This window comes from Brassica rapa, chromosome A03 (assembly GCF_000309985.2).
Source record: "Brassica rapa cultivar Chiifu-401-42 chromosome A03, CAAS_Brap_v3.01, whole genome shotgun sequence".
Taxonomy (NCBI): domain Eukaryota; kingdom Viridiplantae; phylum Streptophyta; class Magnoliopsida; order Brassicales; family Brassicaceae; genus Brassica; species Brassica rapa.
Genome location: NC_024797.2, coordinates 897,285 through 917,454, shown reverse-complemented (window position 1 = coordinate 917,454; position 20,170 = coordinate 897,285). Strand labels below are relative to the sequence as shown.

The 20,170-nt window shown below is 34.7% G+C and overlaps 4 protein-coding genes across 10 annotated transcripts; 2 read left to right on the top strand and 2 right to left on the bottom strand.

Annotated features, from left to right (window-relative positions):
- Positions 1 to 59: 59 nt before the first annotated feature.
- Positions 60 to 2,056, bottom strand: LOC103855618 (protein NETWORKED 4B). The gene is made up of 3 exons (XM_009132624.3): positions 1,805 to 2,056; positions 1,407 to 1,485; positions 60 to 1,314 (listed from the first exon to the last, which is right to left on the bottom strand). Exons 2-3 carry the CDS (start codon positions 1,483 to 1,485, stop codon positions 188 to 190), a joined length of 1,206 nt encoding a protein of 401 aa, XP_009130872.1. The 5' UTR covers positions 1,805 to 2,056; the 3' UTR covers positions 60 to 187.
- A 236-nt stretch (positions 2,057 to 2,292) lies between these two features.
- On the top strand, positions 2,293 to 7,288 carry LOC103855617 (cellulose synthase A catalytic subunit 3 [UDP-forming]). Of its 4 annotated transcripts, XM_018657685.2 has the most exons (16): positions 2,293 to 2,418; positions 2,449 to 2,487; positions 2,577 to 2,633; positions 2,748 to 2,943; positions 3,031 to 3,236; positions 3,312 to 3,414; positions 3,511 to 3,691; positions 3,794 to 4,060; positions 4,161 to 4,506; positions 4,589 to 4,726; positions 4,810 to 4,935; positions 5,038 to 5,250; positions 5,359 to 5,620; positions 5,777 to 5,979; positions 6,078 to 6,428; positions 6,506 to 7,090. In XM_018657685.2, exons 3-16 carry the CDS (start codon positions 2,610 to 2,612, stop codon positions 7,088 to 7,090), a joined length of 3,201 nt encoding a protein of 1,066 aa, XP_018513201.1. In that variant the 5' UTR covers positions 2,293 to 2,418; positions 2,449 to 2,487; positions 2,577 to 2,609. The 4 variants fall into 4 exon arrangements, with proteins under 4 accessions (XP_018513201.1, XP_009130870.1, XP_009130871.1 ...); XM_009132622.3 differs by having other exon boundaries at positions 2,293 to 2,487; XM_009132623.3 differs by having other exon boundaries at positions 2,323 to 2,487; positions 2,574 to 2,633.
- A 160-nt stretch (positions 7,289 to 7,448) lies between these two features.
- Positions 7,449 to 10,386, top strand: LOC103855616 (autophagy-related protein 18e). Of its 2 annotated transcripts, none has more exons than XM_009132621.2 (5): positions 7,449 to 7,574; positions 7,800 to 8,551; positions 8,758 to 8,929; positions 9,012 to 9,138; positions 9,251 to 10,386. In XM_009132621.2, the coding sequence occupies exons 2-5, from the start codon at positions 7,823 to 7,825 to the stop codon at positions 9,354 to 9,356; spliced, it is 1,134 nt and encodes a 377-aa protein (XP_009130869.1). In that variant the 5' UTR covers positions 7,449 to 7,574; positions 7,800 to 7,822; the 3' UTR covers positions 9,357 to 10,386. The 2 variants fall into 2 exon arrangements, with proteins under 2 accessions (XP_009130869.1, XP_033145077.1); XM_033289186.1 differs by having other exon boundaries at positions 7,450 to 7,578.
- A 508-nt stretch (positions 10,387 to 10,894) lies between these two features.
- On the bottom strand, positions 10,895 to 15,265 carry LOC103855615 (cytochrome P450 708A2). Of its 3 annotated transcripts, XR_004456914.1 has the most exons (8): positions 14,791 to 15,265; positions 14,374 to 14,698; positions 13,973 to 14,125; positions 13,641 to 13,889; positions 13,305 to 13,397; positions 13,126 to 13,204; positions 11,448 to 11,757; positions 10,895 to 11,293 (listed from the first exon to the last, which is right to left on the bottom strand). XR_004456914.1 is itself a non-coding variant. In XM_009132620.3 (7 exons), exons 1-7 carry the CDS (start codon positions 15,021 to 15,023, stop codon positions 11,747 to 11,749), a joined length of 1,143 nt encoding a protein of 380 aa, XP_009130868.1. In that variant the 5' UTR covers positions 15,024 to 15,265; the 3' UTR covers positions 10,895 to 11,746. The 3 variants fall into 3 exon arrangements, 1 of the variants encoding a protein (XP_009130868.1); XM_009132620.3 differs by having other exon boundaries at positions 10,895 to 11,757; XR_004456915.1 differs by having other exon boundaries at positions 10,898 to 11,757; positions 12,472 to 13,204; positions 14,791 to 15,256.
- Between the last annotated feature and the right edge of the window lie 4,905 nt (positions 15,266 to 20,170).

The window sequence follows — 20,170 nt, the reverse complement described above, 5'->3', positions numbered from 1 at the left end:
TTGACTTTTTCTTCTCTAAGCTTTTAATACCCAGGCTTTGCGTCATGATGACATCAGCATGAAATAATAAACAGTAACTTGTAGATACTAAATGTCTGACACGAAAGAGAACACACAGTATGGGACAAAGGAAGACATATTAATGGTATAAGGAATAAGCAAAGGGGAGATAGAGCATTCATCTAAATCAAACGACCATTGTTGCCTGATGTTGCTTTTTGTTGCCCGAGAGAAACCGCAGAAGCTGTCTGTATCCGCTTTTGTAATGATCCAGAGAGTAACAAAGCTGTCTTATCGCCTCTCGTTTCTCTTCCTCACCTTCTGATATCGCATTCCTCTGCAACTCTGCTTGCTTCTCCAGTTCTTTAACCATCTCCCTCAGCTCTTCCACAGTGTTCTTAGCATTTCCTGATTCAGACACAAGCTGGTTAACTCGCTCCTCCATTTGCTTGATTTGGATGTCTCTTGCCCTCATCTCCGCTTTTAGATTGTCTACTTCAGCGCAAACTCCATCTCTCTCTGCCATCAACATGTCATACCTCAGCTTATGCTTGTCGAAGTCCTTGTTCAACGCTTCAATACGCTCATCTCTTGAGGCTAAGTCTGTCTTCAGTGCATTGATCTCCGCTTCCAGCTTCACCTCGTTGCTCTTCATCTCCATTTTCTCTGCGTCAGAACGCTTAATCTGATCTTCCAAGAAAGTCTGCTTCTCTAAGAAACTAGAAACATCACTCTCCAGCTTTGTTTTTTCGGTAGAGAGCTTTGAGATCTCAGCATCTGCTGCAGCTAAACACTTTTTACTCGCATGAAGCTCGTCCACTACATTCCCTACATTGAAACGCAGGTCTGAGAGCTGAGATTCCAAATCAACCACCTGTCCTTGCATCTCCAGGGCTCGCCTTTTCTCAGTCTCAATGTCTGCGTCCTTTGCCTCTATCTCCCTCCTTGCAGCTTCAAGCTCAGCAAGAAGAGCATCATAGTCTCTCTTCTCAGCCTCACCCTTTAGTTTTTCAATCTCTTGTTCAGATTCTTGGAGCTTTAGGCTTTTAGTCCTTAGCTCTTCCTCGTATTGACCAAGCTTCTTCACCAATTCGCTGTAGCTCATTGGCTTCTCAAGACCATCCATTGTCCCTGACGAGACCAGCTGGTGGTTAAGAGATGAGTAGAAGGCCTCAGCTTCCGAGTCTAACTCGGAGTAAGAAGAGTCAGACTCATGATTTGGAGAAACATCTGAACTTCCGTTTCCAAAGCTGAGAGCTGCATGTAATCTGTCAGACTCTGGAGTTACAGGGGAAGAAGCACCTTGGTCTAAACCTGACAAATCATGTAATAAAGATTCGTGTTTGGAGCAGAAACAAAACACAACCAAAGAAGAGAGATAAATGAATCAGACAACAGTCACGTACCTGATGAGAATTCTTCAAGCGAATTTTCACATGAATCACCAGAGATCTCAAGTCTAGTTTCTTCTCTAGGAGAATCCATCTACAAAATTAAACAAAGGTAAAGAGAATCACTGGTTAAAACAATGATCAAGCAAAAACACCAAACCAACCTGAGCAAAATTAAACAAAATCCGGCAAAAATATCTTGAAGAGCTGTCACAAGTGACACAGAGGGGAAGACAATAACATGTTCTGGAGGAAAAACATAATCATGAAATTGGATACGAAAGTATTCATTTTTCTAAGTAAAAATTCCAACTTTATCAACTTGATGAAGAACCCATAAAAGAAAAAAAGCACCATCAAACTCAGATCATAAGATCTATTAGAAACATAGATAAAACATAGAAGCCACTGACCTGAATTTGATTAGGTTGAGAGGAACAAACGCTCAGATCGCAGAGGAGAAGAAAGGGGAGAAAGTTTAAGAAGAGGATTGTAGGGTTTTACGAGTTACGATGCGGAGGAAGAAGGTATAGAGAGAGGGACAAGGGAGGCGTGAAAAAGGAGGGAAGTTTTGTCGGGTAGCGAAGAGATAGTGGCGCTCTTTGGGATTCAAATGTTTGCCATTTTCTCCCTTTTCGTCAACTTACAGTCTGTCTCTCTCTGTCCACTGCCCACATGCAGAAGACCTACAGTTTTACCAATTATTGGACTCGGTTCGATCCGGTTTAGTCCGTATTAGGTTTTGAGATAAGAACATGAACCGTAAACAAACCAATTCACGCGCTTTATTGGGCCTTTCAATTTGGCCCAGTTATTGTAAAAAAATTACCGTGGAGTTGTCGGTGGTGGTGGTGGTTGCTTCATGCTTGGCTGGATATGAAAATGATTTATTTATTTTTCTACCGACGGATATGATTTGTTACAAATATAAATATTTTAAAAAATTGAAGAGTGACGAGCAGGGAGACAAAAGAGCAGCTTGCATATCGAAAGAGCCATCTAAAGATTCGTTCTCCCTTGCTTACTTACTTACATATACTCTCTCTTTAAGAGAATCACAGATTCAAAGAGATCTGAAGAGTCACATATACTCATGGTAAGCTTTCACTCTCCTTTCTCAGATTTTGACTTCTCTTCTCACTCCGATCTCCTCAGATCTAATCGCATTTCGATTATCCCCAGCAGATTTGAACTCTCCCGACGATTCGTTGATCGTATATGGAATCCGAAGGAGAAACCGCGGTATGTTCGCATAGAATCTGATTTGAGTAGATTTTGTTTGCTTGTGTACTGTAGAGATCTGATTTAAGTAAGGTTTCTAAATTTGGAATGTGTGATTCGCCTTGATTACGCTAGGGGAAGCCGATGACGAGCGTCGGCGGCCAGATTTGCCAGATCTGTAGTGACAATGTAGGCAAGACTGTTGATGGAGACCGGTTCGTGGCGTGTGATGTTTGTGGATTCCCGGTTTGCAGGCCTTGCTATGAGTTTGAGAGGAAAGATGGGAATCAATCTTGTCCTCAGTGTAAAACCACTTACAAGAGGCACAAGGGTTAGATTAGATTCCTTTATGATCTGAGTGTTTTTGAAAGCTATGGATGATCAGATTGGTTGCTTACTATAGTTTGTTGATTTCTAGGGAGTCCTGCTATTCCTGGTGATAAAGATGAGGATGTCTTCGCTGATGAAGCCACCGTTGAGTTAAGCTACCCGCAGAAGGAGAAGATTTCGGAGAGGATGCTTGGGTGGCATCTTACACGTGGCAAAGGAGAGGAGATGGGGCAGCCTGAGTATGACAAAGAGGTCTCTCACAATCATCTCCCTCGTCTCACTAGTAGGCAAGAGGTAAGGCATTGACATTCATTAGCAATTCACAGATTTGGAATATGATTTGTGTGTCTTTTGCTTTTTTTTTTACAGACTTCAGGAGAGTTTTCTGCTGCCTCGCCTGAACGCCTCTCTGTTTCTTCTACCATTGGTGGTGGAAAGCGCCTTCCCTATTCATCTGATATCAATCAATCACGTAAATATCCTTATTATCTGGCTATTACATTGCCTAGCTAGGCGTTTTTTTACGTCAAAGCTCTGACAGTGAACTATGTTTTCATTCGTGGTGTAGCACATAGAAGGATTTCGGATCCTGTTGGACTAGGGAATGTAGCTTGGAAGGAGAGAGTTGATGGCTGGAAAATGAAGCAGGAGAAGAATAATGGTGGTCCTGTGAGCACCCAGGCTGCTTCTGAAAGAGGTGGAGGAGATATTGATGCCAGTACAGATATCCTCGCAGATGAGGCTTTGCTGTGAGTCCTTGTTTTGTTTTCTCGTTTGATTCGTCATTGCATAATCTAAGCACCTTTCCTATTAAGCAGTGCTTATTTTCCAAATTTTGTTGTTTTGTATAGGAATGACGAAGCGAGACAGCCTCTGTCAAGGAAAGTTTCGATTCCTTCATCAAGGATCAATCCTTACAGAATGGTTATTATGTTGCGTCTTGTCATTCTATGTCTCTTCTTGCACTACCGTATAACAAATCCAGTGCCGAATGCCTTTACTCTGTGGCTGATCTCAGTGATATGTGAGATCTGGTTTGCCTTTTCCTGGATTTTGGATCAGTTCCCCAAATGGTTTCCTGTCAACCGTGAAACCTACCTAGATAGGCTTGCTTTAAGGTATGTTCTATTTCCCCATTCTTCTGAGGCAATTACTCAAAATTTTTGACTCCCTATACTAGTTCCCATATTAATCTGGTCATGCTCAATTTTGAAACAGATATGATCGTGAAGGTGAGCCTTCACAGCTAGCGGCTGTGGACATCTTCGTGAGTACTGTTGACCCCTTGAAGGAGCCACCCCTTGTGACAGCCAACACAGTGCTCTCTATTTTGGCTGTTGACTACCCGGTTGACAAGGTGTCCTGTTATGTTTCTGATGATGGTGCTGCAATGTTATCATTTGAAGCACTTGCAGAAACTTCAGAGTTTGCTCGTAAATGGGTACCATTCTGCAAGAAATATAGCATTGAGCCTCGCGCACCAGAATGGTATTTTGCTGCGAAAATAGATTATCTGAAGGATAAAGTTCAGACATCATTTGTCAAAGATCGTAGAGCTATGAAGGTATGTTTCTAATTTTCGCCATGAAGTCACACCCTCATTGTTATTTGAGTCTATCATATATTGACCTTCTATTTTCTTGCAGAGGGAATATGAGGAATTTAAGATCCGAATCAATGCACTTGTTTCTAAGGCCCTAAAATGTCCTGAAGAAGGGTGGGTTATGCAAGATGGCACACCATGGCCTGGAAATAATACAAGGGACCATCCAGGAATGATCCAGGTAAGAGAAATTGGTTTTAAGAAAGGAAATTGAGTAGGCTCTCTCTGGAAGTTCATTGTTGAATTAGCATTTGTTGAATGCAGGTTTTCTTAGGGCAAAACGGTGGGCTTGATGCAGAGGGCAATGAGCTTCCGCGTTTGGTGTATGTTTCTCGAGAAAAGCGACCAGGATTCCAGCACCACAAAAAGGCTGGTGCTATGAATGCACTTGTATGTTTCTGATCTCGGATTTTGACTTCTTTGTTCTCTGACTTTTTTTTTTGTTAGCCTAACCGGCTAGTTAGCTAACCATGACACTTTTCAAATGAACAGGTTAGAGTTTCGGCAGTCCTTACCAATGGACCTTTTATCTTGAATCTTGATTGTGATCATTACATCAATAACAGCAAGGCCTTGAGAGAAGCAATGTGCTTCCTGATGGATCCAAACCTAGGGAAGCAAGTGTGTTATGTTCAGTTCCCTCAAAGATTCGATGGTATCGATAAGAACGATAGATATGCTAATCGTAACACCGTTTTCTTTGATGTAAGTCACACTTACCTATACTTGCATCTAATTTTCTTCTGTCAAATTGGTTTCAGAACATTCAGTTTCTTGACTTTTCTTGTGATTTTTCGTCCATATGTTTTGCAGATCAACTTGAGAGGTTTAGATGGGATTCAAGGACCTGTATATGTGGGAACTGGGTGTGTATTCAACAGAACAGCATTATATGGTTATGAACCCCCAATAAAAGTAAAACACAAGAAGCCAAGTCTCTTATCTAAACTCTGTGGTGGATCAAGAAAGAAGAATTCCAAATCTAAGAAAGACTCGGACAAAAAGAAATCAGGCAGGCATACTGACTCAACTGTTCCTGTATTCAACCTCGATGACATAGAAGAGGGAGTTGAAGGTACACTTGTTTTTATTTCTTCTTTGTTTTCTACAGACTACAGTTTTTTTTTTTTTTTTGTGCAACACAGACTACAGTTATGAATGCAAAATTTTGGTGTAGCCAGTGCAAAATGCTTAAAGCATTGTCTTACTATTTGACATTTGTAAAACCCAGGTGCCGGTTTTGACGATGAAAAGGCGCTCTTGATGTCACAAATGAGCCTGGAGAAGCGATTTGGACAGTCTGCTGTTTTTGTTGCGTCTACCCTAATGGAAAATGGAGGCGTTCCTCCTACAGAAACTCCTGAAAACCTTCTCAAAGAGGCGATCCATGTCATTAGTTGTGGATACGAGGATAAGTCAGACTGGGGAATGGAGGTATTTTCTCATTTTAACACTTAACATGAAACTGCGATGTTCTGAGATTACCTACTTTGGCACTCACTGTGTTTATCTTATGTGCTCTCTTTGTTCAGATTGGATGGATCTATGGTTCTGTGACAGAAGATATTCTGACTGGGTTCAAAATGCATGCCCGTGGATGGAGATCCATTTACTGTATGCCAAAGCTTCCGGCTTTCAAGGGGTCTGCTCCCATCAATCTTTCAGATCGTCTGAACCAAGTGCTGAGGTGGGCTCTTGGTTCAGTTGAGATTCTCTTCAGTCGGCATTGTCCTATATGGTATGGTTACAGTGGGAGGCTTAAATTTCTGGAGAGGTTTGCGTATGTGAACACCACCATCTACCCACTCACCTCCGTCCCTCTTCTCTTTTATTGTACATTGCCCGCCGTTTGTCTCTTCACCAACCAGTTCATCATTCCTCAGGTTCGACACACCTCTCTCTTTTGAACGTATTTTAATTACGTTCAAAAACATATGAACCGTTGTTTCCTCATTTGCAGATTAGCAACATTGCAAGTATATGGTTTCTGTCTCTCTTTCTGTCTATTTTCGCCACGGGTATACTTGAAATGAGGTGGAGTGGCGTAGGCATAGACGAATGGTGGAGAAACGAGCAGTTCTGGGTCATTGGAGGAGTATCCGCTCACTTATTCGCCGTGTTTCAAGGTCTCCTCAAAGTCCTAGCCGGTATCGACACAAACTTCACAGTCACGTCAAAAGCATCAGACGAAGACGGAGACTTTGCGGAGCTCTACTTGTTCAAATGGACAACGCTTCTGATTCCTCCCACCACGCTGCTCATCGTAAACCTCGTGGGAGTCGTTGCGGGATTCTCGTACGCTATCAACAGTGGATACCAATCTTGGGGACCGCTCTTTGGTAAGCTGTTCTTCGCGTTTTGGGTGATTGTTCACTTGTACCCTTTCCTCAAGGGTTTGATGGGGAGACAGAACAGGACTCCCACCATTGTTGTGGTCTGGTCTGTTCTCTTGGCTTCCATCTTCTCCTTGTTGTGGGTTAGGATCGATCCCTTCACTAAAAGAGTCACTGGCCCGGACATACTCGAATGTGGAATCAACTGTTGAGAAGTGAGCAATAATATGCTTTTTGGGCTTCAAAAGACGCAGAAAATATATAATTTTATTGTTTTATTTGTTAAACGGTTTATTTATCTTGTTTGTGTGTATTGTCTTGTTCTTGTTTCGTTTTTTCATGTGTAGAATATATTACTCTAGTTACTTTGGAAAGATTATTAAGTCAAAAGCGAATATTTTTCTATTTTTTTTAGTGTGACCAATAAACTGGTTGTGACATTTAAATCGTACCAAATCTACGGGTTGATTTTCCTAAGAATATGGTCAAAGTATTTATAGACTACTGAACGACGTCGTTGAGAAGGGCTTAGGAAAAAGAGTTTACAACTCTAGATGATCTCGTCTTTTCTTCCTAATCCTACTCCTATTGTTAATTTGATTAACACGGAGAAGCTCAAACACACAATAAAAGATTGCCCTATAAAAACCCTTTGTTCGTGACCAAATCTCTTCTAATACATCAAAGTTGTGATTCGTAAGTAATGCTCTTCTCTTTAATAATCTCTTCCTTTGTATTTTGTGCTATTCACCTACATATTCTCTCTTCTGGAACTTTTTATGACTTCATTAGTTGTTTAATTGATTAGCTTCCGTCAGCGATTGCCCTAATTTTATTTACTTGAGCTTTACGGAAGCTAGGGTTTATCTAGGGCTTAGGATTGCTTTATATTTAAAACGCTTTGATTGTTTACTTCTGCAGTTTCGGTTGGAAAAAAAAAAGGAATGAGTTCGATGATATTCTCCACAGTCCGTGGAATAGGATCGTTATTAAAATCTAAAACTTACGATACGCCAATAGATGAAGCCGCCAAGGGCGACACAAAGGTATTATCAGTGTCCTGGAACCAGGACTGGAGCGGTTTCAGTGTCGGAACAGAACGTGGCTTCAATGTATACAGCTGCAACCCAATCAAAGAAAGCATCAGCCGCGAAACACACAAATCCGGCTTCAAAATCGTGGAGATGCTCTTCCTCTCAAATCTCTTCGCTCTTGTCGGCAACGGTTACAGCAACTCGGAGTATCCTCCTAACAAAGTCTTCATCTGGAATGATCATACGAACAGCTGTTTCTGCGAGCTCGGTTTTAAATCACAAGTTGTGGCGGTGAAACTGAGGAGAAAACACATTGTGGTTGTCCTAGAAAGAAGTGTCTATGTCTACAATTTCACTAACCTCAAGGTTCAGTCTATTATCGAAACCGCTGTGAATCCAAGAGGGCTCTGTTGCGTCTCTCAAGCTGAGGCGAAAGCAGTCATGGCTTGCCCCGGGTTGCACCCGGGGCAAGTCCAGGTCCGTGACTTGAAAAGGAATATAGTCAAAGTCATCAAAGCGCATGATTCTGATATTGCTTGCATGAGTTTGACTCTTGATGGAAGTTTGCTAGCTACTGCTAGCACCAAAGGAACACTGATGAGGATCTTTAACTCCCTTGATGGTACTCTCTTACAAGAGGTAACTGAGTAAACCTTACTATTATTTTTGTTTATTGTTTTTCTTATATACTCTATCGCCTGATCCGGTCTGTCAAGGAAAGAACACACTTAGTGTCACCACACTGTCTAAACCGAATAGGAATGATTTCTGACTAATGTTCTTATTATGTTATAAGTTATGTCGTTTTGGTTAGTGTCATATATGTTTTGGTTTTCATTGTGTAGTTTCGGAGAGGCATGGAAAGAGTAGAGATTTATAGCGTTGCAATCTCCTCTAATTTGAAATGGGTGGCTGCGTCGAGTGAGAAAGGGACTCTCCATGTGTTTCATCTAAGACCTGACATTCTTAGTTCACCAAAAGACATCAATCACGCTTCATCATTGTCGTTAATAAGAGGTAAAACTGATCATCAAGAGTGCTCGTTTGAAGAATATTATATACATTTTTGACCTTATATTTTTCTTAAACATTAATGCAGGGATATTGCCAATGTATTCTTATGGCAATGAACGGTCGTTTGCTCAGTTCTCGTTGCCGGTTTCAACCAAGTTCATTGTAGGTTTTGGACCAGAGAACACAGTTCTACTTGTAGGCATCGATGGAAGGTAAAACTATCTAGCTCTATATGGTTTCTTTATATATATGACTTGTCTCTGCATGCTTTTGGCTCTTATTACTTACTACTATGGTCTGATGGTTTATTTGGAAAATGTGAAGTTTCCGAAGATGCAGGTTTGATGGAGAAGGAGGGCAGATGGTGGAGTTGGAACACAAACACTTCTTCTCCTTAACACAAACAGAAGAAGCAGTGGTTGTGATGTGACCAACACAACACATTTTTGTTCTTCTCTTTTTCTAGATTTTGTGATTTTGGTCTTACCAATAAATGTTGATGTTGCTTATAGATTATGACTTGCACCGTACGAAACCGATGGGAACTATCTTGTTTTACATTATATCAATTTTATAGTTGATATCTTTATATTTTGTAACGCTATTATACTATATTTGTAATGTATCTGATTTATATCAAATATTCTTACACATTATATAGAAAAGGCTATTGATAAGATGGAAGAAAAGAAAGATAGATGGTATGATTGATGTGATCCGATCAAGTCACTTGGAACGCTTGGAGATGTTCATAGAGATGCCATTGGGGAAGAGAGCACCTGGTACCCGAATCACCTCGCAGTCTTTGGATAAGGAGAAATCGTAAGTGGTGACAAGATGATGAATGAAAAGTGAAATCTGAAGCCTTGCATACTCTGAACCAGCGCACTGTCTGGTTCCTGCTCCAAACACCATGAACGTTTTAGACCCAGACCGCAACTCCTTCCCCTATCCATCATATTTATCATCAGGGTGTATATAAATATATTCTAGAATATCATATATTAAAACTTTAGGATTTGAAAAATATAAATATAATATATGTTATTTTTACATAGACTAGAGTAACTGTTAATACCTCCCATCTCCACGGATTAAACTCAAATGGATTATCATAAATTTCAGGGTCAAAATGAACCAGTGAAGGTATAACCAACACTATCCAGTCTGCTGGAATCGTATATCCTGTTGGGACCAAAAAATTATGTTAGCAAAAAGAAACTTTTTAACAAAAATCTATATGTATACTAGGGATAGACACTAGTTACTTGTAAGATTTGAAATTTAATGGATTTTTTTTTCTCTCGTGTAGGCTTTATCACCTTTTATAAGTGGACTTTGCTTATTAATCCATTTAAAAAAAAAAAAAAAATACAATGCAATGCAAAAAAAATATTTTAACGGCTAACAAATATTTCTTAAGAAGTAATATATATCTTTTGAACGAATAATGAATAAAAATAATAGAGCAAGTAATGTGACAAATATCTATATATATAAAACAGGGTTTTCTCTCACCTCCTACTGCCACATCAGCATAGAGGGAGGGGCATTTTGTGACACGTCACCCTGCTTTAAACGATGTCGCAAGCTTTATCTGATTCGTCTGGGCCTTTGGAGATTTCGGGAAGGCCCATCGTTTTGTTAAAACCTGTGATCAATACCGTAACACACACATCAAGCTATGACAAATCCGAAGACTAAAAAATAATATTAATACGAACTTCCAAAATGAAATACTAAAACATAGAAAACTCTATACCATAACAACATCATAAAAAAATATCTTAGGTTTACCAAACAAAACTAAAAATAACCAAACAAAAACTTTTACAATGGATAAGAAATATTAACCATTCATATTCATAACAAATATCTTTCAATCTAAGAATAAAAAGTTGTCTGGCCGTTGCGAATGAGCCATTGACACACATGTAACGTAATTACATAAATGTTGAAAATCCAGAGGAAAAAATTAAACCGTCCAATTATGGGTTACAATAAATATACGAAAACAATTGCAAAACGTATCAATCCACTTTCTCTAAGGAAAACAAACACGAAGCACCATCCTCGGCCCTATATAAACAAAGAGAAGCAAAGAAAAAACTAAAATATAACATCAAAAGCAAAAATACACAGACAGAGGATATTTTCATGAGTTCCATCAATCCGAAACAAAGTATCATGCAGACCCTTGAGGCCATGCCTGAAGACATGCGTCTTCTAATAGTTTCGAAAGTAGGCCAAAACTCCCACGTCGACTACTTCAATACGGTACTGACATGCAGAAGCCTAAGCTTTCGTCCAGACAACCCCTCTGTTGCCAAAGATCTCAACCTCTCGCCTTTTGTTAAGAAGCCACTCCTATCCAATCAGTACGAATCATTAATGGACGCCTGCCTTAAAGCAGACAATACTGATGCTCACTTTGTAAAAGGTATGATTCAATTCTTCCAATCTCAAAATCAAGTCCTAGGTCTACATCACATCCACATAGCATCAAAGAGTGGTCACCTACAAGGAAGATACATTTTTGGTGTTCTCCTCATGGCCATCGGCGAGACAGACAAAGGAATCAAAATCATCAACAACCTCACGGAAGAGAAAGGTATTTCGTTGGTTGAGGATTGAATGATAAATTTCAAGAGGGCTCTGGAACGTCCACTTCTTCAGATGAGGGATATATATATAAGAGCTCGGTTCTGAAAATGTGGCCAGAGCTGAACTGCCATCCTGGAGACGGAACGGCGAACACGGTCTGCTCAAAGTGTTTCCACTTCTTTTTACTCACCGATTTCTACACGATGATGATGGGCTTCAACAACCTTCTGGATTAAGAACACCGTAACACCAGACTTTATTAATATCAACCCGTTCACCTTCTCTATTAGCTTGAAATAAAACTTCCTACCATTTGGTTTTACATAAAAGATCTGTGTGGTTGTACAATTTTAAACTGTTGCTTGGTTTTAGTTCCAATTTTAAATTTAAATAAAGCAGAAATTAAAATTTCAAAATTAAGAAAAAATAAACCCATGCAATGAGATAGTGCTATATAATTTTAGTTCTGTAAGTGTAATAATTATAATAAAAAACATACAAGTTAAAGATATTCTTCCAACCAAAAATATCAAACTCTGCTTCAAAAACTTTGCTTACGATCCCATAAACATAATACAAAATTCATTTCGAATTCATACATCTTCCATTGTAGTTAACACAGTAACGGAAATTTGACACATTAAACATTGACCAAACAAATTACAGTAGAGTAAAAGGTAAAACTAAGTTCAAGATACAAAACAAAACCCTTTCTATTCCAGAGAGAAAATTGCAATCAAGCACGACAACAACAAAAAACTACATACAGTCCTAAATACTACATAGAATACAACAATTCCCAAATTTTTAAAGGAAAACATTACATATGAATCCAGCTTTTGGTGTTCGTTAAAGATTTATGTTCACTTCAATGACAAACATTTTAATAAAAAACGCAAGGGTTTGTGCAGCTATAGCATCTTCGATATTAGATCACTTACTCTATTCATTTTTCTGTCGAGAAGCACCTGATAGAAGTAGGTAGAGGCTGGAGGTAAGTGGTATTTGCAGGTGAAATTTGGTTTTCTTTTGGAGGTTAGTCAAAGCAAAAAAAACCTTGAATGTTGTCCACGTTCCAGGAGAAAAATATATTTAGTTCCAATGCAATGAAATATGACTGTTTATAACGTTTCCAAATAACTCTCTGCGAATTACTTAAGTCACAAGCCAAACTCACCGTACTTACCGTAATACAAAAATACAAACATCATGCAAAATATCCAATATTTAAAATAAACACAACCCTGCCTACACTCACTCATAACAACAAAATAAAAGAACACAATGATACCAATTTGAAATAGGAAAAAAAATCCCAAACCCGGCGCGTAGCGCCGGCGAACCTCTAGTTAAAAATATAATACTATTTAGATATTTGATTCGTTTTCTAAGTAAAAAAATTTGTAAACTTTTAACTTGAATGTCATACAAGGCGAATATGAAATAAATAAAAAGTATAAGCCAAATAACAACTAATCATCAAGTCCAGCTTTTTGTATACAATTTTATTACTAGTACCACATTATTTTATTATTATTAGTACACTATTTTTTGTTTGTTAATTATAATAGTAAAACTAGTACAGTACTACTTGCCTTTTATTTCCACATCTTTCACCACTTTTCTAAACATCATAGGGGCCAGATTTGTCATTCGAAGCGACTCATGTATAACCTAGAGAGTGTAAACAAAAAACACACCATGTGAATGTGATAAACTGATAATATACTGTACAATATGGCCTTATGAAACCAAAGTGACGTTATCAACTTACCATGTTGGTGAAAATCATCTTGTGTCTGAATTCTTCCCAAGTAACTCCGCCTTCTTTATCTTCTCTGTTCGCAAGGATTGCCTCATGCTCTCTCTGTCAAATTACATTACATTGGCCAATGAGTGGAAACCTTTCTGCGCTGATTTAATAGGAACATAACTAAGCTAGACTACTATCACCAGGCCGGCTCTTGCATTAGACCAACAAAGCATTAAATTTAGGCCTTATATTAGATTTGAAATGAGGCCACATTTGACAAATAAGCTATATATAGTAGACTCGGTTAGATGCAAAATTTACTAGCTTCACCGTTAATATGCATATGTTGCTACGTACCTTCAACTCTACAAGAACTTTTGGGTTTTCCGATACGAATTTCACAACCATGCAAATGGCCTTAGAGGTGGTATCTTGAGTGATACCGGAAAGAGTGAAGATGAGGCTTACAATCACATCTTCGTTCACTGAGTTTCCTTCTTTCTCTGACTCTTCTAATGCTGTCTCAAGGAAGTCATTGTACTTCTCTCTTGACGTTATTCTCCTCGTGTAAACATCCTTTATCAACTTCATCCCCTGTCTGCATGCCTGTATGCAATATTATATTATTGTAAATTGAAATCACGTTTGTGTTATTCCCCGAGAAAAGCATCAAAAAATATAAATCTTACCCAAAGGGTGTTGTAGAGACCCCTCCCCGCAGAGAGAATGTAGGATGTCCGAAACCAATCAAAACTGAAGGCTTTGAAGCTTTCCATAAGCATTGATTGAGTCTCTGGTTTGAGACCACTTATCACTTTTGGTGTCAAGTGTGCTGTTATCAACTACAAAAAACAAATCTGGAATTAGAGTGACACATTAGCACGCAACAACATTAACATCAAGATCATAGCCAAAACCCGTTATGAACATAGACAAATAAAACATTGACATATAACCCCCAAAATTTAAGATATAATTTAGGCCCAAATTATAAAGACAAATTGTTTATCAAAATCTTTACTAAATTGCTTAAAAGCCAGTTGATATTAGTTGACGACAACAAACAAATAAAGAAAGAAAGAAAGAATACACTTGAAGCTAGGTCCCTGAGGTCGAATCTTCCCTGGCCAACTTTCAAACTAAGATGCTCGCATGTCACGTGATCCATATCTTTTATTATCTTCCGCTTCAAATTCTCGGAGCCCAAAAGACGCATACAGATTTTTTTGATGTGCTTGTGGATGTTTCCCGTCTTCAAGAACATGCTTTCTTTTCCCAATGGCTTCACTAAACCATCTGGATAACTTAAATTAAAATACTCGTTCTCGTGTCGTAAAATATCCAAGTTCACATCCATATCTGTAGAAATCACAGTGTTTACACCAAGAATGCTAGTCCGAAACAAAGGTCCATACCTGAAACACTCACACAACACACAAACATACAAGATTTCATCTCTAATGAAATGAAATATCATATACACATATATAAATGATTGAAACCTGACCTTAACATCTTCTTCTTGAGAAACGGGGAGATCTCGTAGAATCGATGAGGCTTAAAAAAATCGAACGTCTCTCCGATTATGGGGAAGCCCATTGATCCCGGAGGTAACTTGCCATTAGACTTGGGGTTTGACCATCGGTACCACCAATTGCTAATCCTCACAACCACTAGGGCTGTAACACACAATCCTGTGATCCACAGCAAGCTCATGTTGTTGTGCCTTGAACAATGCATTGGTGGGTCATATATATAGATGATGAATCCTAAAATGAAAAACTAAATTTACTTACGTGGATAGAAGAATGTCACAAGGTATTAAAAACCCGCCTAACTTTATGAAAGTAATTTGATACCGTAAAACATTATAGTTTTACCAGATGACAACCTATATCAATTGGTAATATTTAAAATCTAACATAGACTTACACCAAAAAAAAATCTAACATAGACATAGTTAATTACTTATTTAGGTTCTTTAACATAGAAATAAAATAGAGTTTCACATTTCAATAAATAGCAATATTTCATTCTTAAATTTCCAACTTCTGATTTTTGTTTGATAAAGATGAAATATAATGTTATCTTTGTTTTGATAATGTATTTTTTACTTTCACTAAAATTCAGAAAATATAAAAGATAAATCAAAATACTTTGTGTCGGTAGAATTAATATGATTCTTTGTAAAATTTAATTGGTTTAAATGCAGCGGTTGCGAATGTAAAATTGTACAGATGTGGATAGTTGCAGTTTTAATCATTGTTAATAAATTCATATAATACTAACGCATTAGTTAAAACGAATGCATTTGCGGAATAATTATTGTTAGTTGAAAAATAGATATATAAATTATTTAATAATATATTAACATTTTATATAATTATAAAATATTAAAAGATATCTTCTTATACTGAAATATAAAATCATTGATTTATATAATAAATAATAACATGTAAATTTAATGGATATACTTTTTCTTTGGTCAGAATTAATAGTAAAAATTTTAAAATTAATTTGTTAGATTCATATGTAAGTATTATATACATATTAGGGATTAAGAAAAAAGGTCTACAAAATTTTGGGTTTAAAGTCTTATAAATATAAATTATGATTGTCATCAGTGAATACAACTAGAAAATATCAAAGATATTTATATTTATAATTATACTATCTAAAATTTTAATTTTAAATTATTAAATATATTTTTAAAAATCTAAAGAGATGGATAATATTTTTGTGATTGTAATTAACTAATTAACAACAAGACTAAACAAACCCTTAAAATATCTCGACCCAAAAACGCCTTCCTCTCTACGACTCTATACACTCCATTTCACAATATTGTCGTGTTTTGACATGACAATTTAAGGTCCTACTTCTTGTCTCCAACAGATAATTACAAATGGCCTTCATAAATAAGAAAAATATTACCGCACAAAAGAGAGGAGCATATGACAAAAAAAAGAAGATGAAAACAATAACAGTCGTTTCAATAAAAAAAAAAGACAAGAACAGACGAACAAAAACAATGATACTAATCTCAAAAGGAATTTTTGGGGTCAACACATCTATACTATTAAAGCAGGATCCTATTGTCATAATTACCTTAGGGACATGTTTTCTTCACTAACATTGCATGTTTCATTAAGGGCAATTAAGTAATATTAATAACAAATCTATATTGGGTCATTATTTTTGGATCCAGCCCAAATCAAATCTCTCTTTGACTATTTGGGCCTATTAAAAAATCAGATTCAATTTTCACTTTTTTTTTCTTTTGGGCAATTGAGTCCAAGTTCAAATAATTTTTTTTCAACTATTCTTAATTATTATTTTTTTCTTTTCTTAATATAATTTAAGCATTCATAAAAATAATTGAATTTTTTTATTGAAAAGTATAAATCTTTATTAAAAGTATATAATTTTTTAATTAAAATATTAACCCCATAATAAAATTAATTTATCAGAGTTATACCAACTTAATTCATTAAAAAAATAAAGTTTAATTTTTTTAACATAAATAGTCATTTAAAATGAAATACGATAAATAAAAATAAAAATTTTAAGTCTTTTATAAAATAAAGCACAAATATATGAAAATATAACATTTACTAAATATTTGTCAATTGAAAAAAAAAACAAAAATAAACCCGCGCTTTGAAAGCGCGGGTCAAAATCTAGTACCATTTTAAATTAATTGGTATTCTCTTTGTTTCATGTTTTATTTTAGTGATCATTTTAAGTTTATGCACACAAATTTAAAAAAATATTTAATTATATATATTTCAAAAATAAAAAACATCATTATTTATACACTTGATTATATTTAATCAATAAAAAATAAATAAATAAATATTGTTAATAAATTTTACATTAAAATGCTAAAACGATATATATTCTGAGATAAAAATTTTATTTTACAATAATAATTAAACTGAAATGAAGAGAATATCATTTTGAATCTTTTAACCGTTGTAATTGTATATTGTGGTCAACACATAACCTTTTGAATTAATTGTTATTCCAAGTATTAATAAAAATTCTGATTCACAACTGATAACATAAAAATGACAAGAAATATCACTTTGATTTATGAACTAATAAATTTAGATAAAGCGAGGGCATATAATATCGGTCACATATTGCACTATAATAGCATAACTACTCAATACAAAATCTCATAAATAAATTTAAGAAAATATTTGAAACAAATTAATTACATATTATGGTTTCTTGTTGTTGAACGTATACGTATTCATACTAATGTTTATCACTCATGTGTTGTTTTAATCATCAAAGAAGTTAGTGGGTGAATGGTGATTTACTAATGTTTCCTTTACCAGAGATTGGTGATTGCGTTCGAATTGCAAGCGCTGTACAAACCCCATTTACCTTTTGTCAAAGGATATGTGGAATGCCTTGGAGGATATACAGATGAAGATTTGGAGACGTGAAAGAAGAAACAAAAAAGAAATATTATGTATGTGTATTTGAGTACCATGGGACTGACCTTAGATTAAAATAATGTGTATTTGTGTGTTCTGCAAATATTATGTGTATTTGATACAGATAATAAATAATAATTAAAATAGTTAAACAATTATTACTTATTATTATGTATACAATTTTAATAATTCATAAATAAGCTACATAATGTATTATTTTCAAATTTTATAATTATGAATAACATAATATATGGTAATATAAATAATAAAATAACTTACATAATTATCAATAAATTCAATTAAAGACTAAAAATTAATAGTAAAAACAATGTGCATTTCAAATCATATTTTCAATTTAATTTCGTATGTTTGATTATGCATTATCAAATACATATATATATATATATGCAAAAATAAGCCATGCAATTATGTTTTACAGTTTTTAATAAAAATTGGTTTTTGGGGGTAAATCAAATCATTTCTTTTCATGATATCTTAAGAATAAATTATCAACTTATAACAAAATCAAATTAAATTTCATATCGAAGTGGTATAAATGATAACTAATTACTACTCCTATCATTTAAATATTAACGATATATTATATAAAAACTTCTTTTTTCTTTTATTTTATTATAGAGTAGAAATATAATGGAATTAAAAAAATTATTTTAAAATATTGATTAAAGTAAACATTTTTCAATGAGAGTTTATTTATAGAATAAACTCATTTTTACCCTACATAGAATAATCCATTTAGTTTTTATTCATCACTATAATTTTTTTTTTTTTGGTAAAGTTCATCACTATATTTTTCACTCTAAAAAAGTATTATTAGTGTATAACACAATTCTAATATAAAATTATTCTATTTTGAAAAAAAAATAGAATAAACTATTACAGATGGTTAATTTAAAATATATATATATTTCAATAACTATATTTTAATGCACATTTTAAAGTTATAAGTTTAATAACTATAAATAACTGCAAATTTGTTATAATGATACAAATCAATTAGAATGTCAGTTTAAAACATAGATTTTTTTTTCTATTTTATTTGTTGGCTTTCTGCATTTGTATCTCTTGCGGGCCTCCTCAAACGTCCAAAACAATGAATTCATCGGTAGAATAGCACGCGTATCACATTGTCACAAAGTACTGATTTTATTTACATTCCACCCAAATATAGATAAATAAATGATTATAATTTCATCACTAATAATTTTTTTTGCATAAAAATCACTACTAATTTATAGAATTTTGCATTTTAACCGTATAGGTTATTTTAAGTTTGTCAACTTTACCAAATAATTATTCCTACCAGATTAAAGTTGGAAAAAATGTTTCATAAAAAAAGGATTTTGGTGTGTTTAAATGAATTTTCATTATTTAAATTATAAACTATAAATTTAAAAATATTTTTCATTAAATTTAATTGGTTTAGTTTTTTTCTAAATCAATGATCACAAAAAATACTTTATTTACAATATAATTTAAAGACAAAATCTTCTAAATAATCTATTTTCAGTTTTAAATGTATAGCATATTTTAAAATTTTCAGATTTTACCAAATAATATTACTACCTGATAAAAGTTGGAAAGTGTTCGAGAAAACATTTTAATTGGCTAGACGGTTTTTTAAACGTTAGATTTTATAAGATTGTGGCTATTACATTTTAAACCGTCTAGACAATTACAATACTGTAATAATAAAAATTTATTAGTTTAAATTATAATAATTAATATATTATAATACAAGATTTTATGAAAATAAAATCATTTTAATTTTTGTCATTTGTAAATAATGATATTTAATATAAAATATTACATATATTTAGTATGTTGTTGTCATTTTAAAATACATATTTTCTAAACCGTCTAACTAATAATTTAAACATCTGTTAAGTTTGATAGGCGCTAGCTAGGCGTTGAATAACAGTATGATTAGGGCCTATTGTTTTTTTGAACAATTACAATATTATAAAAATATTTATAAAACTTAGAAAATATGTATTTAGACCATCTCCAATGATTTACTCTATTTTGTTTTATAATAACTTTATAATAGAGTTGGTTGTTGCTCCAATAATACTTTATTTTGAAGTGAAAAATAGAGTGATGAACAAAAAATAAATAAATTACTCTATATAGAATAAACCTGTTTTTTGTTCTTCTATAGAATGAAAATTAAAATATTATTAGAATATTTTTACTCTAAATTTTATTTTATATTAGAAAATAGAGTGAGACTGGAAATGTCCTCCTAACTCATATACAACACGCACAAGGGACACAATGCAACATTCCTATCCATCCACGTTAGCTCTCACCACCACCACCTCCCCTTCTTTTCTTATCCACCAAACCAAACCATCTTTAAGCCTTTCAATGATATTACTTGATTGATTTAAAATAAAATATAACGAGTAATAACAA

Coding starts and splice junctions, on each gene's coding strand:
- LOC103855616 (XM_009132621.2), top strand. CDS start 7,823: ATGAGTTCGATGATATTCTCCACAGTCCGTGGAATAGGATCGTTATTA. Junction 8,930..9,011: donor ATCATTGTCGTTAATAAGAG/GTAAAACTGATC, acceptor ACATTAATGCAG/GGATATTGCCAATGTATTCT. Junction 9,139..9,250: donor CTTGTAGGCATCGATGGAAG/GTAAAACTATCT, acceptor GAAAATGTGAAG/TTTCCGAAGATGCAGGTTTG.
- LOC103855615 (XM_009132620.3), bottom strand. CDS start 15,023: ATGCATTGTTCAAGGCACAACAACATGAGCTTGCTGTGGATCACAGGA. Junction 14,699..14,790: donor CTCAAGAAGAAGATGTTAAG/GTCAGGTTTCAA, acceptor TGAGTGTTTCAG/GTATGGACCTTTGTTTCGGA. Junction 13,205..13,304: donor AGATGATTTTCACCAACATG/GTAAGTTGATAA, acceptor TACACTCTCTAG/GTTATACATGAGTCGCTTCG.
- LOC103855618 (XM_009132624.3), bottom strand. CDS start 1,485: ATGGATTCTCCTAGAGAAGAAACTAGACTTGAGATCTCTGGTGATTCA. Junction 1,315..1,406: donor GCTTGAAGAATTCTCATCAG/GTACGTGACTGT, acceptor ATGATTTGTCAG/GTTTAGACCAAGGTGCTTCT.
- LOC103855617 (XM_033289139.1), top strand. CDS start 2,610: ATGGAATCCGAAGGAGAAACCGCG. Junction 4,061..4,160: donor CTAGATAGGCTTGCTTTAAG/GTATGTTCTATT, acceptor ATTTTGAAACAG/ATATGATCGTGAAGGTGAGC. Junction 5,251..5,358: donor GTAACACCGTTTTCTTTGAT/GTAAGTCACACT, acceptor TATGTTTTGCAG/ATCAACTTGAGAGGTTTAGA.